Source organism: Bubalus kerabau, chromosome 21 (genome assembly GCF_029407905.1).
Source record: "Bubalus kerabau isolate K-KA32 ecotype Philippines breed swamp buffalo chromosome 21, PCC_UOA_SB_1v2, whole genome shotgun sequence".
Taxonomy (NCBI): domain Eukaryota; kingdom Metazoa; phylum Chordata; class Mammalia; order Artiodactyla; family Bovidae; genus Bubalus; species Bubalus kerabau.
Genome location: NC_073644.1, coordinates 10,436,025 through 10,454,020, shown reverse-complemented (window position 1 = coordinate 10,454,020; position 17,996 = coordinate 10,436,025). Strand labels below are relative to the sequence as shown.

Here is a 17,996-nt window from a genome sequence, read left to right as displayed (position 1 = left end):
GGGAAGATCCCCTGAAGGAGGATGGCAACCCACTCCAGTACTCCTGCCTGGAGAATCCCCATTGACAGAGGAGCCTGGTGGGCTACAATCCAAGGGATCACAAAGAGTCAGACACGACAGAGCGACTAAGCACAGAACATATTACTCTTATGATCTCTGACAGACGTAAGACAGCTGTCTTTCTAAAACTATCATTTTTGAGAGCAAGAAAATACAATCCAAAAGCTAAGAAGATAAATTAAAAGGAAACGACAGAGTCATATTCTAGTTTCCATCACTTTTCATGTATCAACAGGCTTTAAACAAAGTGAACCCTTCTAATCTCTTTACAATCCTTTAAAATAAAATGTTTGAAATCATAATAAGTTTCCCTAAAAACTGAATTCTAGACTTTTCACACATGTCCTGGGTTGGAAAGGTATTTTACGGAGTCTCTTTTTTATGATAGGAAGGCAAGTGTAATACTCACTTTCTGAATTACCCCTTTGCAGTCATGAGACAAGGCCAGGTTTGAAAGAATCATGAACAGTGCCTGCTGAACAGCCGTGTTCTCTGGAGGCACCTGGGACGCCATCTTCAGGATACACAGCATCAGGGAGCTGCCGGGGGCCCCTCGGTGTGCGGCCTGAACAGGACGCTGTCCATAACTTGACCAACAGAGGGAACTGCAGCCTTCAAAAACAGCAGCTGTCACAAGGGGCTCAGCTTCACACTTTGGTTCAACCACCTGAGTGGTGAGCTCAGCCGTCTGTGGAAGGACTCGGTCATTAACCTGTCAACTGCAATTGCCCTAAAGGCCGGTGCTGGCGACCTAATGGACTGAGGGGCTGGCGATCTCAATAAAGCACTGAAAGCACTGTGGCTCCTGCCTCCATTTTACAGAAGGAAAAAATCAAGGAACACGATAATCCGGGGCGGGGGCAGGGGGAGGACAAATGCCACCAGGACGGGCAGCTCCAGAGCGGAGGCCAAGGTCAGACTCTGAGGAGTAAGCCGCGCTCAGCACAGCAGTGATGAGACGGGCTGTGCACTGTCCCCAGTTCTGGTCCCTTCTGTCTCTTGATATTTGGAAAAGCCAACTGCTGAGCTGCTGCATGTTGCTAGAAAAAGCAGGCGAACCCCAGACTTGCTGGCTTAAACCTCAACTCTGTGCCCCTGAGTTTACACAGGAAATGCATACTGCCCACAGGCCCCCACTTTCCTTTCTTTTACTCAGAGACTGTTTTTCACAGTTTCTCCTCCCTTCCCAAGTCGTCACCTGCCTGCCTTTCTCACTCTCAGCTGTCGGCCACTAACAACAGGGCCCATGGGAGGCGCTCAATAAAACGCCTGTCAGAGGCATTAGAAAAAAAGGCACCCCAGTGACATCAACTGTCACCAAGCCACCCGACGCCAGGACCACCTGTCATCACACCAGCCTCCTGCTCTAGAATCTGTAACAGCTTAACCTATACCTGGTTTTTAAGGTCTTCCATCACACTTTTCCCTCTCCCAATTCTATTAAATCCAGTGTTCTCCTGCGGTATCATCAGGACAGTTTCTCCCTCTATGCCCTGAGCTGTCTGATGATTCTTCTATCTCATCAAACCATTCACTCTTATAATCCCTACAGGAAAGCATACCTCTAACCAACACACCCTCAAAATAAGTGGAAGAAACACTTCAAAATGTACATTCATTTTTCTACCTTAACAACACTAGTACTTTAGTATTTTACTGAAAGGCAGCATCGGGCTCAGTTTACCATTTGGGAAATTTGCGGTGTAGACACAAAGCAGCTGCAGCGCAACCTGCATCAGTGAGTCATCCATCAAGAGCCAAGGCCAGAGAGCGTGCAGGACGGGGACCAGGTGAGCATCCAGAGCTGCCCCCTGTGCGGGAAAAGAGGCAGGCGGAGTTAGTCGGAATAATGAAAAGATAAACAAAAATCAAAGCCAGAAAATCTGCACCAACACAGGAGACAAAAACAAAATTCATTTTGTTCTGATTGGAGAACAGAATCCTGTGGACAGGTTCAGCACCCTGCAACCAGGAATACCCTGACCATGAGCCCCACAGTCTCAGGAATTCCCTCCAACACTGGGTGACCACGATATGCAACTCAGGTAAGAAATGTAGAAAAACAGCTTCTGAACACATACATTAAGCAAGACAGTAATATCTTACAGCACTGAATGAGCCCTTGCAAATGCTGTGATACAGTTAAGAAAAGGGATTCTCTGGTTAAGGAAACATGCTGATCAACTCTGAGTCCTCCCCGCCTGCTCTTCTCCTGTGTGCACATACATACCTAATGTGTGTGGCCAGATAGATCAGAAGATCACTGCTTTTAAATGAGTTGAATATGGCAAAATCCAGTCAAAATATTATGCTATCTCAATAATTCTTAAGGAACTCAGTTTTTATTATGAAGATCACTGGGACAGTATTATGGATAAAATATAACTATTGGCAGCAAATGCAGCAATTTCTTCATGAACAGACTGACTAGGCGGTTTGTAGACCCACGCATGCACACACACGTGGGCGTTCGTTCAATGCCCTCACAACTTCATGGAGGAAGAGAGAGGCGAGTTGTTCCCAACGCTGTTCCCCTTGCTCCCCACTCTCCACGAGCCTGGAGGGCAGCCCCACGACCGCAGTGGATGACCACATTTGCTGTTTCGCGGAGAAGACAGAGCCAGGCAGGGATGAGCTCCTCCTCGACTCCACATGGCTCATCTGGGTCTCCTCCCACCCCTCCTTCCCGCCTGGCAGGGAGGACCCGGAGTCCCTCTTCTGGCAGCACTGATCCGTCCATCTGTGTCCTGGAAAGAGCCCGCTGCCTCCTCAGGGCTCTAAGTCCATCTAGGAGGTCGTTTCTTCCTCTCTTTAATAACTCATCCTCGATTTGCTCACTTCTGTCTATACTTAAGCACTACCTGTTAGAAGAAGTCAACATATAGGCTAGCTTCCTTTACAGCTACATATTCTCAATTATAAATGATGCTCTTCATAAGCGAGCTTCTTGCTGTCATTTCCCAACCATTATTTAATCTCCAATTTCTTTTCTGAACTGATGATGCTGGTAAAATTGTTCCTACCTTTGTAGCTGTGAAACCCTCAGGCACTGTGGCATCTATTAAAGGCTCTTTCTTCTTCATTTCCATGCAGCCCTTCTATCCTTTATTACCTCCAAACTCTCCAGCACTCCTTATTCAGTCTCATTTTTAAATAGTTGAATTTTCCGAGGATATGACCTAGGCTTTCACTACGTACTCTACTGGGAAATTTCAACAACAGTCACGACTACAAACACCTCTATCCAGCGCTAACTCCTAAGACCCCCCAGTCAAAGCCCCAGGCCCACATGATCCACTGACTGCCAGCCGTTTTCCACCCCGATGTCCCACAGATGGGCACACCCCACGTGAGCATCACTCACAGCTACATTCTGCTCAGTGACTCACGCCTATGTTACACTTGAGCCTGGAAGTCGTTCCACATGTCTTCATCAAGTCCACCCCTCCCTCCCCGTTCTCCTCGTCACCTCTTGCCTGACCAGCACCGTTCCCCACCTCTAACCCTCAGTCCATCGCCCTCCCCAGCCCTGGGCTTGTCCCAGTGTGAAAGCTCCTCGTTGTCACACGTTTACCGACATCAGGGTGGCATGGGCATAGAGGACTTGCTGAGTCACCACGAGAGTGACCAACACTTAGTACTGGGAGTGTGTGACACCCCTCAGGTCAGTTGGAACAGGAAAAGAAATTAAGGCTCTCTGTCCCACAGAACTACATTTATCCTCAAGAGTCATCTGAATACTCTTCTTTGGACTTATTTGTTATTAAGCAACTTGGAAATGCACACGTGCTTTGACCTGTTCAGAGATTACACTTTCATAGCTGGCTAATGTGTTACAAATGTGAGCACTACATTTATACCCAGTACCCAGGCCAGCATCTCGTGAATCTACAGGCAGATGCTACCTGGGAAGTGTGCCAGAGTACTGCCTGAGTGACGTGTCATGGATGAACACTAACTGCATCCAGTTGCAAGGACACCAGCAAATTTAGTAAGTGACATTACTAATGAAACATATCAATACTTAATTCCCATGAAATTGTTTTGAAATGTAAACTGTTAGGCATGTGTCCTGAGTAAATTATTTTATATGGCTTAAGGAATATGTGCTCCAAATGTTCATTTTCTAAGATATAGTATATTTTTCCAGTTTTATCACAAGTAAAATCATGAAAGAGGTAATACTGTATAGCACATGGAACTCTGCTCAATGTGATATGGCAGCCTGGATGGGAGGGGAGTCTGGGGGAGAACTGGATACAGGTATACATATGGCTGAGTCCCCTCGCTGTTCATCTGAAATTATCACAACACTGTGAATCAGCTATGCCCCAATACAAAATAAAAAGTTTAAAAAGAGGTAGGAAAAAATTTTTTTAAAAGAAAGCTTGCTTAAGTTATCTTTGACTTAATCATTTTCCACAGTGATTCTGTGTGGAGGTTAGTGCTTCAGAAATGTCCCATCACTGACAGAGCAAATCAAAGTGTTCCAGACACTGTGTTCTGTGCAAGAGCCCCGATGGCTGTGTGGAATGACAGCACCAATGCTCACAGACACAGCAAAACATCTCAGGGTCCCGACAGAGGGGCTGCGCCAGGGGTCCCGCGAGCGGCGGAGCTGGGACTAAAGAACCTGCCTGACATCAACACAGCAATACCATCTCTCCTCTGAAGCAGGAGACATCCTCATCTTCTTTCCTGTGCATACAGACACCTCCCCATGGAGAAGTGTCTGACAACTGCCTAGGCAGAAAAAAATCCTGCCTAGAAAACATACACGGCCATTCACACCATCTTAAAATTAAAAAAAAAAAAAATGAAATGAAATGGCTAACAGTAGGAAAAAAGAGACTCAAGTTTGCTTTAGATGCCTGAAGTCAAAGTTTCAGGAATAAAGTTAAAATGCTGACACGAACAAGAAATGTCATCCAGGCTGACGAACAACGGTAAGATTAGGTGCGTTCTTTTCTGAAATCAACGCTGAGCTTATGAACCAATCAACTGTGCATCTAAGGAAACTTCAAAGAGCTTTCCAGTTGCCCTAATTATCTCATATGAAATTTAAACTGTTCCATAACAGCACTGCTTTCAAAACTGAGAAGGAGTCTACTTACTTTACATTCTTCATTCTGATAAAGACAGTTTCTTAGGAGCTGCATGGCAATGCTTAATTCTTTAATAAAACCATCCTCCTGTTTAAACAAAAAGCAGTTGAAAGATGTGAACAACAATGGCATATTCCACTTTTGCATACAATAGTTCCTTCTCCCTTGGGTCACCAGACACCACAGCTATGCTCTTTCTGTGGCCCGACCACCACGGCTTGGAGGGGACTGACAGCCTAACGATCTCTGAAAGATGACCACATCTCGAGAAGCACACCCACCACAAAAAAGCTATTTCTGTTCTATAAGGCACAGAGGGACTGAGATATATGATAAGCTCCATACTTCATCTCAATAAAGTAAAGCACATACTGGCTGGTTTTCAATCGTATCAGGTGTTGGCTAACTTTCTCAATGATGAGGCAAAGGCCCTTTGCACAAGAGGAAAAAGGAAAAGAGGCAAGAAAAGAAACTGACAAACATATAAGCACCTAGACCAATAAAATTATTTAATAAGGCTTTTTCTTGTTCTCTTATTAGATGCAGTAGAAACAAGTCATTACACAGACTGCTGTAATAATGGTCTTAGATATGTAGATATGTTTATAAATACACACACATCTTCATTTCCTCAATAAGCTTTTGTGGCAGATCTTTTTAACCATAATTATTATTATTAACCACTGCTATTATATAAAAACTGTTATTTGCAATAGTTGAGATATGGAAATAATCTAAAGGACTATTGACAGATGATGGATTAAAAAAATGTGGTGTATGTATACAATGGAATGCCACAAAAAAAAAATCTTGCAATCTGCAACAACAGGGATGAATTTTGAGGGTATTATGCTAAGTTAAATAAGTCAGACAGAGAAAGACAAGTGCTACATGATTATACTCATATGTGGAATATTTAAAAAAACAAAAAACAAAAATAAATGAACAAACCAAACTAGACCCAAAAAACAAAAAACCACATAGACACAGAGACCAGAGGAGTGGTGACCAGGAAAGAAGGGTTGAGGGGGAGGGCAAAAGTGGTAGAGGGAGTCAGCTGTTTGGTGATGGATGGAAACTAAATTTTTGGTGATGAGTAGGTATAGTATACACAGAAACAGATATCATGTAGTACAGATGAAACTGATATAATGTTATAAACCAAAGTTATTGCAATATAAAATACAGTTTTCTTAAAAACCTATGTTACATCAAGTTGACAGTGAACATGCAGCTTGTCATGAGTCCAGCAGACTCAGTGCTAAAAAGAGACACTGAGAGTCACCAAAGGAAATGAACTGATACTAGGAATACCAGTTCTGCAACTGCACAGACACGGGGCAAACATTGGCTTTACCCATTACTGGTTCTATGATTATTGTCATGAGTGAAAAGTGGTTAATAAACATGAAGTGTTCAGAACAGTGCCTGCCATATAGAAAACACTTAGTAAGTTATTCTATTTCTAGTGAACCTATGAAAGATATTCTTTCTGTAGAATAAAAATGTATCTTACACATCCCAAAAGGCTTAAAACAACAACATATTATATAAATCTCACTTAAAGATCTTCAAGTGAGAAATAAGGTCACACACACACACACACACACAAATAAATCCCAACATAAACCTGCTAATGCAGAAATCCCATTAATTTATGTGGCTGTACCTTTCCTCTAAAACACTCACTTCAACCAAACATGGGTGTCATTTATGAGCACAAGGACTCGAGAAATGGTCACCCCTGCCTCCCAGAGTCTGAGAACTCAGTGACCTTTTTCTTCAGCGCTGCCCTCCCCGGCTTCAGAGAACCCAGGTTCAGCTGTGCATGAATGTGCTTCATCTGCTCCACGCAGCTGTCTACAAGATGGGCTGAAAGACAACGTCCAAAACAGTAAGAAAGATACTTTATTTCCAAATAAGTTAAAACTATATACAACAATCAAATTTCTCAAAAAAGTGATATTTTCTGTTTCTGACCAATTCTATTTTCACATTTTCAGTGAGACATTAATTAACAAGAAGATAAAAACACAAGAGAACTACAATGCTAAAACCCACTTGTTTTTAACTTATTACTACTCTTTGCACATCTCATCTATGTTGGAGGCATGTGGCGTTTCAGTAGCAAAGTTACAAATGAAATTAGTGGACTTGATATTCTCTTTCATGTCAAACACCTGTGTTCCCTGAATCTGGATGAGAAATTACAACACTTCAGAGGGAAATTGATATGAAAATATAGGCTCATCTAATACGGTTGTTATTCCTATCGAAACTAAATGTTTTCTTTGTGTGTGCAATATGTGCTTGTGGTTAACATGTGATTATCATGAAACTGAGTGATATGTTACGTTATAAAACTTCTCTAAGATTTAATAGATTCTCTAGAGAAAGACTCATTACACAAACAGTAGTCCACATGTGTAATCTTATTTTAAAAGAAATGCGTGTCTGGACTTCCTCCCCATTTAGGCCACCACAGAGGGCTGAGGGGCACTCCCTGTGCCATGCAGCTGGTCCTCCCTGGTAGTATACGTGTGTCAGTCCCGTCTCCCAGTTCTTCCCACCCTCCGCCCTCCCTTGGTATCCACACGTTTGTTCTCTACATCGGTGTCCCTATTTCTGCTTTGCAAATAAAACTATGGAATGCAACAGAAATTTTTTTAAAAAGCAAAGCATGTTTACTATCTTTCTGTATAGGGGGAAGAAAATTACTCTTTTTAGTGACACTAAGATTTTAAGTTCTTTACACCTAAAATAAACAGGCAGTAAAATATACACATTAAAAACAGCTGAGGCGTCAGGTGGCTCACCCTTCAGCGCGTGTCTCTGTGCTCTTCTGCTGACGGCCAGAAGCGACATCAGTGCGTTCGCAGCGACCCTCTTCAGGACATCTTTGGAGGTTTTTCCTTCATAGCACTGCAAAGAATGCAAATCAAACTGCCTTCGAGAAAAACTTAGGCTGGAGCAAACACTTGTGAATGAAAAGATGCATTCTACTTAAGAGCTATCGTTAGTTTTCAACTACCTCATGAAATTCACTACAATTTGATAAATCATTAAGATTTGAGAATGTTCTGTGTGGATGAGACTGAATAAGAAATTTATAATACAGAGAAGACCGAAAAGCATTCTCAAAGACTCACCTCTAAAGAAAAAAGCTAGGTTGAATATTAACATACAGCAAGTTTAAGCACTTAATCAAATTCACAGAGGAATATATACACACACACACACACACACACACACACACACACACACACATGTAATTTATTTAAAAGGCCTCTTAGAAAACAGAAGAATTGGAGAATGATTATCAAATTCCTTTCTTCTATTATTTAAATGGTCGTAATAAGCATTATTTTTTAATTCGAATGACTGAATAAAATTCTTACAAGACCAAGACTGAAAGTCAATTTAAAAACTAAACCAAATTTTAAAAAATCAAGAAACCACTAACCTGAAGAATGACTTCAGTAAGTCGCTCTAGAGAGTTCTGACTATCCTGGGTTTTGTCAAGAAGTGAAGCCACTGTTGGACTGTGGCATAAGCTTGTTTTCTCCTCATCCTGGAGACGCCTTTTTGCTTCTTCGGTCAAGAGAACAGAAAGGAACTGCAGGCTGGCGGTGTACAGAGCGGGGCTTGTGGTAGACAAACGCGCACACCTGCAGAATGTATCTGAAAGACAGTTTCATGTGTAAATGACTGGAAACATCTTCAAAATTAAAGAAGTCAGTCAAATTTATTTGAGTAACAAAGTTTATATGTTTTTTAATCCTAATGAAGTTTATTAGCACAACAATAACTGCAGTGTTTAAAGGTAAATTAAATAGTACCAAGACAACCTATTGATCAAGAAATTGATTTCATTTTCATTTTGTTCTTTTCACATAGGTTCCTGTTTATAAGAATGTGTGAGTGTGAGTAAATAAGGGATTATCTTAATTTTATAAGCAAAAACACCCTGAGCCCAGCAAGACCATCTCCTTACCGATCACCGCTGCCCAGGACCGGGCCAGACCCATGGTAACAGATGGGAAAGAGGCAGGGCCAGCTCGCCTCAGCAGTGCGGCCAGAAAGTTGAACAGATGAGTCCACGTCTGATAAAAAGCTGACGTTAACTCTACATCTGTAAAAAACATCAATCAAAATGTTTCGACTTATTAACACAAAGAAGAAAAAGAGCCTTTTGAAAAATAAACCTCACCAAGACACTTCATTACACTTAACGTAAAAATCACCTCTTGCTCCCTGGGGTTGGTCACACCCTATTCTCTATAGAGAACGCATGGTGTACCCTCGCTAGCTCATTGGACATCACTGCCACTCGTCAAACTTGCATGTAAGTAACTACTGCTCCCCCAGCACTGGGTGATGCAGTGCTGATGAGACTCTGCACACTGCCTTTGCTGGACATTGTAAACCACTTCACCTATCAGACCCCAAACCTGCAAAACGATAAATGCAAAGGACTAAACAAGAATGAGCTAAGGGGCAAAGAGAATTACCAAATGAATGATTACTTCATTATAAACTCTTTCAGACAACTATCATATTTTAATTTTGATAAAGAAGTGACATTGCTTTAGTTTTCCCCATTACTAAGCTCTATATTCAGCATTTCATTAGAGCATATTTTTTAAGAATAGCAGACCTTTGGTAATTTCTGATATTATATTCTGGACTTGCTTATACTTGTTATTTAGCCATAGTTTATAAGAATAATTAACACCTGACACTCACTGTACTTTCTAACATTACATAAAGAACTTTACCCGCATTTAAAATGACAGCACAGGGGAACGGCCCTTCACTATACTGCGTACTTCCTCAAATGGTCTCCTGGAGCCACTTAAAATATCCAACCTGTAAGACACTTTATGAAAAGTCTTCCAAAAACACTAGCAAAGACCAACCCAAAATGTGACCTTGATCTGAATACTTGGTGCAAAGTTAAGACTTTTTCCTCAGTATTATTTACTTTCCTTCTAAACCCCCCCAAAAAAAAAAAAATTAAAAATAAAGCTCACTGTGGAGGGAGGTGGGAGGGGGGTTCAGGTTGGGGAACACATGTACAGCCATGGTTGATTCATGTCAATGTATGGCAAAAACCACTACAATATTGTAAAGTAATTAGCCTCCAATTAAAATAATTAATTTAAAAATAAATAAAGCTCACCTAATATATCTTTGGTGCATAGGGTGAGAACTCGGATGATGTTTGGGATAAGAGGTTTCAGAAGCTCATCCTGAATCACAAGGTCGGGATCCACCAATAAACATGACTGCAGGAGCCGGGATAAGGAGGACAAGTATTCCAGGAGAAAGGACACCTGCCCGAAAGAGGAGATACAATAAAAACAGAGCGCATCATGCGAAAAGCCCATCTCAGTGATGAAGTGGCACTTCTTCTTTATAATACAAGTTAATAAAAAGTCATAAAATATTCATCATAATTTTGAAAGACCTAAAATGAACGCACAGCAGACAAAGCATTATTTTTCTCATAAGCATGTCACTAACGGTCACATTAACAGTGTCAACTATAATTATACCAAACAAAACATCGTTTTCAAAGCCAAATTCTGAATTCTATTTAGAGAGTTTAGAAAGTCTTTATGGTTTTCAAATAGCTAAACTGTGGAGTCAAAATTCTGGAAGAAGCAAAAAAAGCAATCCAAAGCTCTACAATTCTGTAAAGAAACATTATAACACATTCTTCAAGATGTACAATTGAGGGGTAGGAGAAGTCAGCCTAACAGCCTAGTGATCATTACAAAGAAAATGAAAACATGTCTGATTTTGCCCTCAACTATCCTTCAGCATAAAAATACTATTCTTAGTTTTAAAAGAACAATTAAATCCTCCCTAAAATTACCAATAAACCACCTTTGGAATGTTGCTTGATACTAATACTATAAGAAGTATTAATGGGCAAAAATATTGGGGGAAAAAACAATTCTCTGGATATGTAATAAGAAAGAACAAACTGTGATGACTTCTCTCTCCACCATGCCCAGGCAATGCAACAATGCATAGAAATGAACTTCACAGATACATTCTGATGCCTCTCTTTTTGTACATGTGTGCACACACACACACTCACAGTTTTTCCTCCCAGGTTACTGTAAGAGTCAGGGACTGCCAGACATTTGTTGAGGCGTAAGTACCTACAGGGCTTCCCTCGTAACTCAGTAGTAAAGAATCCACCTGCCAATGCAGGAGACACATGTTTGCTCCCTGGGTCAGGAAGATCCCCTGGAGGAGCAAATGGCAACCCACTCCAGTATTCTTGCCTGGAAAATCCCATGGACAGAGGAGCCTGGCAGGCGATAGTCCACAGCATTGCAATAGATGCAGATACAACTTAGCAACTGAACAACAACATAAAGTGCCTCTATGGTGAATGGCGTCAGACTACTTCCAAAGAGTTCTTCTGTCCTACGTCTCTGGATGAAAGGTACTCCCTTTATCTAATCTGTGGACACATTTTACATAAAAGTACAGGTGGCTCTACGTTTTTCCTGTCGGGTGAAATGCAAGCAGTTTGTGAAATTTAATTTCCTTATCGCTGTGAAGTACTTCCTGACCCCTCGCTAGGCCACACCACTGCAGTTACAGTGAGTCTGCCCTCTGCGTGTGCGGTGCGACCGTGAACAGACAATCCATGGGACGGGAGAGCCTGCAGGAAGCCTGAGCGAGAACACCTGAGCTGTCAGATTCTCTTGTGAACTACAATATCGAAGATGCAGTCAGCTACCTGTAGGATAGTTCATAAAGTAAGTTTTTTCTTATGTTTGAAACTCTTTAAAAAAAAAAGCCAAACCAAGAGACCCCCAGCTTCAGCAGCTCATGTTTCTGTCCCCCACAGAGCTCCGCCGCATGCTCTGCCTCGCCACCACAGCCTGTCTCCTCAGCTCTGCTCACATCTCACCTCGATGAGGCTTTTTCTGAGGTCTCTCCCATCCTCGCCGATTCTTTATATCCGCCACCACCTGATAAAACCTGTAACTGTTATTCACTGTTTACTGTCTCCGTTCCGAGGGTCCAGGCTCTGTGGGCAGGGGCATGCCGGCTCTGTTCACAGAGGCATCACTAGGGCCTATAGCACAACATAGTGGGGTGTACACTCCAGAGTCTTCTGGAATGAATGAACCATCTTATTAAGGACAAAAAGGCAAGAAGCAGTCAGTCTACACAGGCCACATAGTGCAAGAGTAAGACTGTGAATTCCAGAAGCAGCCTGCACGGGCTGGAATCCTGGCCCTGCCTCTCACTGTGGGAGCCATCCTGGGCGAGCTCTCCGTCTCTGGGCTCGTCATTTCCTTTATAAAACAGGCCCTAATGGCACTTCCACCTTCACGGAGCTCTGGATGCTCTGGCCTCATCTCCGCCTCGCAGACTCTGCTCCAGCCGCTCCGTGCTGTTTTCTGAATAGGGCAACTCTCAGGGGCCCCGCAAGGCCCCATGGACTGGCTTCCTCACTCACTTCAGGCCACACATCACTGTCTGAAAGCCTCTCCCTGAGCACTCGACACAGAAAAGCCCTGCTGCCGGGAGCCGGAATATTGCATATTGAGTGCATATTGCATAGTGAGTGCAGCACTTTCCACAGCATCATCTTTCAGGATCTGGAATAGCTCAACTGGAATTCTATCACTGCCGGGAGCCAGCGTGAGGAACTCCGCCCATGACAAAGGTCATGAGGAAGGAGGCTCGGCATACGCAAAGGCGGGATCGAGCCTCAGGAGTCCCCCTGGAAATTCTCGAGCATCTACCCCCCAAACCTGAGTCTGCCTACTTTCTGCTTTGTGCTTTCACCTACACCTCTGACTTTACGGGGGCTGTCCCCCACTACCTCTCTCTGAAAAAAGAGTTAGCTTACAGCTCCAGTTAATAATTCCTGGGTGTGACAGTGTTTCAACCTACAAACTCCTTTGGAAATCCTCTAGCCTGCCTGAATAGGTTTTTCCGGCCACATGTGATTGTTCAGAGCCTCCCAACTGTGAGAGGCAGGAGATGTTCTAAACTGCCTAAATACAGATTCATTTGAGTAGTTAAAAGATTGATTAGAAATTGTATTGGTGAAGGGTTTTTCACTTGTTGGGCCAATGTTTGCTGCTAAGTTTCCATACTCCTTACCTACTGTGTCCTTGGCAGTGTATTGATTGATATAATGGGTGTATAGAAATGTAAAATGCAGCTTTGTCCAATGCTTTTTTGGAGGCTGGTGCCTGACTTTGGAATAATCACCTTTAGAGAAAAGTAAGTTTCTTAAAATGTTAACAGGCCTCCTGGCCAGAAGATGATGTAATTCACCTGAACTTTTGCATATGATAAGTTTGAAAGCCTGGCTTCGATTAGAACCAGGAACTGCTGTCCTTGCATGACTCCACCCCTTCCCCCATTATCCTCTATGCACAACTTTAGGTATAAAAACTACTTTGGAAAATAAAGTGCGGGCCTTGTTCACCGAAACTCGGTCTCCCCATGTCGCTCTCTCTTTCAAATTCTGGCTGAGTCTCCATCTGGAGCGCGGAACCCGCCATGCTTGCTAATTATGCCTGGGCTTCTAAGATCCGACTGGGGAGGCCTCAGTGTCTCCTCTCCTTCAGGAGAATGGAAGGACGCCTGCAGCCTACGTAAGTGGTGCAAACTTCTTGTCTTGAAGTTTTATTGGTCTCTGGCGTAAACCAAGCTACTCAGCCTCTTTTCTCCACTGAATTTTCCTACTGAGCTATCCTCATTCTATTACTCTTTATATCCTTAATTAACGTTTAATTAAGCAGTTGTTTCCTGACCCTCGCCTACGCCATCTCTCCTTCGAATACCCTGGATCAGCCGGGGCTGGACCCCGGCACCCTGCGCCCTGCCAGCTCTGACGCTACTTCCTGTTCCTCCTTTAGTTTTTCTTCTTAGATGTCTATCTAAGACATCATCAGGCATATATGTATTTGATCACTGTCTATACTCCCAACTTGAGGGGAAGGTTCTCTGTTTTATTCATTCAGGGAAGATCCTGCTACTCAGTAGGCCCCCAATAAAGATATGCTGGATGGACAGGAAGAAAAATGGAGGCGATGGCCAATACGCAAACAAGCACACTCACAAGTGGAAATGCTGCACTGGGCCAGTGTTTGGAAGATGATGTACAGTGGTACCCAGCCTTGTAGAACGTGGTCTGCCTTACGCAGAAAGCTCAAAGAAGACATCACAGAGCAAGAGATACTGGTCTGGCCCACCTTTATTATCTCTCACCCCAAATAAATCTTGTGGCCCTTTTTAAAAATCTGATCTTAAGATACTATTTCTATTAGCAACAACTTCACTAAATATCTGTGAAGGAACAAACATAAATTTCTCCTTATTAAACTGAGCTTTAAAAATACACAGACTTTACTCACTAAGTATTTCTACAACTTTAATTTAGGTAGAAATAACAGAGATATCCTAAAATCACAGAGGGGGAAGGTGGGCTATACAATGAACATTCCCCTTTGTCTAATACAGTGCTCAAAGTACCCAGATCCTTGATGAAATACATCCAGCTGGTTAATGATGGAACCAGGCATAGAATCTAGGACTTTAAACCTTTCACTGCTCTTTACTACCATTCAGAGATGTCTCCGGTTGAAATATTAAGTAACCCATTTCAAATAACCTCATCATACCATGTATACCCTAAGAGACTTTCACTCCTCTCCTGTGGTATGTCCTCCAGAACTTCTGTTTTTGGCACTGAAGGCTACAGAAACGCACACAGACGAGGTGAGAGAGAGACGTGGGTGCTCACCTGAGCCTGAGTGTGTTCAGCAGGAACAGACGTGGGCAGCAAGGCCCGGAGCTCGTGGATGCTTGTCTCTAGGACGGTGGCATCTGCGATGCTGTGAAGGAAGAAAAAAGCACCCTTCAGACCATCGGGATGCTTGTTACTGAAGACAAACAAATCAGAATTTACAGTTTGGATATGACCATGAACAGAACTCAAGAAAAGGGATTTTTATGAAATGAAGGAAATAAATGTTTATAAAAAGTTTCCCTAAAATATTTCAGAACATGGGAAAAGATATCATCAACTAAATGTCAGAAACCAAGAATTCTAAGGAAAATATATAATGAAACCTATTATAAGCAGAATATAATAAAGTCCTTTCAGAAGGAAAAGACAAACAAGACAAAGAGCTTGGTGCTTATGTCCCTATTTAAAATAGGAAAAACACTTTCGAGGAAGTAAGTTCTGATTTAGAAAGTAAAACCAAAAAAAAGAAAAGAAAAAAAAAAAAAACAGCAAAAAAATTTAAGTCAGAAGTAACAAGGATGGAAATATAAGCCTGTCCTATAAGATTCTTTAATACCTCTGTGCCCTCAACGTCACGACAGACTCTTAACAGACTCTGCAGAAGCAAAAATATTCCTAACACTCCATTTTGACCATTTTTGAGATAGGAAACATTAAAGAAGGAAACACAATCACCTAGCAGTTTCGTTTTCCAACTCTAGTAGGACAAGAAATGTAAACAGACCAAAGTCTCATCTTGCTGCCTACTATAAAGGGTAGAGTAAAGAAACGGACACCACTGAGTAAGTGAAGCACCGCAGACTTCTTTCTCTTGAGACTGCTCTCATCCCAAAAAGAAAGAGAAAGCGCTGTGCTTTGGCAAAGAGAAGGAAGACAATTCAGAGTAGATGTTCAAAGGGCAGAAACAGAGAGAAATGCAAATGAGCATGTGGGGAACAGGAGGTGGGTATACGTGGCTGGAATAAGCAGGATGTCAGGAGGGAAGGAACACTTTACTCAAGGTAAGAGAGTATCGTAGACAACACCTCTTTTTAATCCTAACACAGTCATCCCATTAACTAGTGTTATTAATGATGCATCAGAGATTAAAGTGCCTTTCCCAAGGCCGCAACACTAGTGAGAGAATGAACCATAATCAGGACCTAAGTTGGACTGAATCCAATTTCCTTGGCCTTTTAACTATACCATACAGCCAATCACAAAATCAGAAAAAGTCTGGTCAGATGTCAATTAATATTAGATACATCAAAGAACCAAATCATGATTTCCTTAAATTTTATCAGACTACTTTCTATTAAAACTTTCAGCCTATATGTTCAACCATAACTAAACAATTTCAAATGGATTTTAAAAATGACTTTTCAACCCAATGATGTTATTCTGATATGACCACTAGGGAGATGAACCCCAGAACTCCTTCACTTGCATTCTGAACAATCAAGGAGACTTGTATCATATTCCTTTAGTGGGGCAGAGGACAAACTTCTGAGTTTTAAAATATCAGGATGGGATAAGGGAAGTTTAACAGTTAGTGAAACAAAGCGATGCAAAGGCTTTAACAGATGAAAATAAAAACTCTCCAGACAAATCTGGCAAAAGCGAAAACCTCAGTCTCCCTGCTTCCCAGGGAGTGTTTATCTCTTACCTACAGAGAAGCTCAACGAGACGGGTTCGTCGGAAAGCGCCCGCAGTGTCGCCTGGAGTGGCCACCAAGAGGCTGTCCAGGAGGCTGCACACCGCGGAGAGGAGGGGCGGGGTGACAAACACACACTGCCTGGGCAGAGGAGCAGAGAGGGGTGAATCAGGAGGAAGCCGTGGAGACGCAGCTTCACGCTGACCTATTATTGAGATAGGTGTGAAAATTATCACCATTTTGTTGGCTTGTGGTTACATACAAAATTCACAAGTTCTGATAATCAGATGAAAGTTCCTAAAAGTGCTAAAGAGAGACAGCTGGGGAATTCCCCTAACTGCTCTGCACACCTCAACCGTGAGGCCAGCGTGTCAGACATCCAGCTCCTCCAGAGTGTGTGTGTGCATGTACATGCATGTATCTGAGGGATACCTTGGGTGCCAATGTACTGGCCAAGACGAGAAGGGCAGGGCATGGTTTTGTGTCTCACGCACTCAGACACTGGGTAACAAACAGATACACCACAATTCTTCTTTTTTTTTAAACTAAGGGCCAGAAGTGTTTTCGCACTCAAAATATTGTTCGATTTTAGAAAAGTAATAAGGTGCGTGTATCCTCGTGCTCAGTGGTAAAGAATCCACCTGCCCATGCAGGAGACACGGGTTCAATCTCTGGGTCAGGAATATCCCTTGGAGAAGGAAATGGCAACCCACTCCAGTACTCTTGCCTGGGAAGTTCCATAGGCAGAGGAGCCTGGTGGGCTATATAGTTCAAGGGGTCTCAAAAGAGTCAGACGCAACATAACAACTAAACAACAACAACCACCACTCTACACTAATTAACACCCCCAGTGGAATCTTGGGCAATGCCCCACAAGAGGCGTTGAAAGAAAGAAATCTTTCTGCAGTGCAGCAGATACATAATCAAAACAAGTAGGACAAACATATAAGCAAGTACAACTTCCAACTAGAATTGGTCAGATTTTGTAGCCAAATGCATTCAGGCACAGCTAAGGCTTACTGCCACCTGAGTTCTGAGAAAATTTTTCACTTTCAGAAATTCTGGATTTTAGAACTGAAGATACAAGAGTATGGAACTTTCCTAGAAGACTCGGCAAGGGACTGTTAACGAGACAGTTTAATCCGCCTCAAGATTTCCTCATGACCTTTATTTCTTATTTCTATTTGAAGGAAACATTCTATTTTGAATAAACCAAACTTACACGAAAGTACAAAAAAAATTCCCGAGATACCCTCACCCTGACCCATAAATAAGATTCCATTTATATGAAACATCCCAAACTGGCAAATCTATAAAGAGGGAAAGCAGACTAGTGACTGCGGCAGGCGGGGGAGAGCAGGGGAAATCAGGAGTGACTGCTAGCGGGAGCAAGGTT

The 17,996-nt window shown here is 42.5% G+C and overlaps 1 protein-coding gene across 4 annotated transcripts in view; it reads right to left on the bottom strand.

Annotated features, from left to right (window-relative positions):
- The window catches only part of RTTN (rotatin), a 116,168-nt gene that overhangs the window by 12,301 nt on the left and 85,871 nt on the right, over positions 1 to 17,996 (bottom strand). For 3 of the 4 annotated variants that reach the window (XM_055559764.1, XM_055559766.1, XM_055559765.1), the window contains 10 exons: positions 16,613 to 16,805; positions 14,962 to 15,052; positions 10,348 to 10,501; positions 9,160 to 9,297; positions 8,629 to 8,846; positions 7,982 to 8,087; positions 6,940 to 7,037; positions 5,175 to 5,252; positions 1,745 to 1,871; positions 470 to 672 (listed from right to left, as the gene is read on the bottom strand). In XM_055559764.1, the coding sequence (XP_055415739.1) occupies positions 470 to 672; positions 1,745 to 1,871; positions 5,175 to 5,252; positions 6,940 to 7,037; positions 7,982 to 8,087; positions 8,629 to 8,846; positions 9,160 to 9,297; positions 10,348 to 10,501; positions 14,962 to 15,052; positions 16,613 to 16,805 (1,406 nt within the window). Of the gene's footprint in view, positions 1 to 469; positions 749 to 1,744; positions 1,872 to 5,174; positions 5,253 to 6,939; positions 7,038 to 7,981; positions 8,088 to 8,628; positions 8,847 to 9,159; positions 9,298 to 10,347; positions 10,502 to 14,961; positions 15,053 to 16,612; positions 16,806 to 17,996 lie in introns of those variants that run through there. The other variant, XM_055559767.1, reaches the window with a different exon arrangement.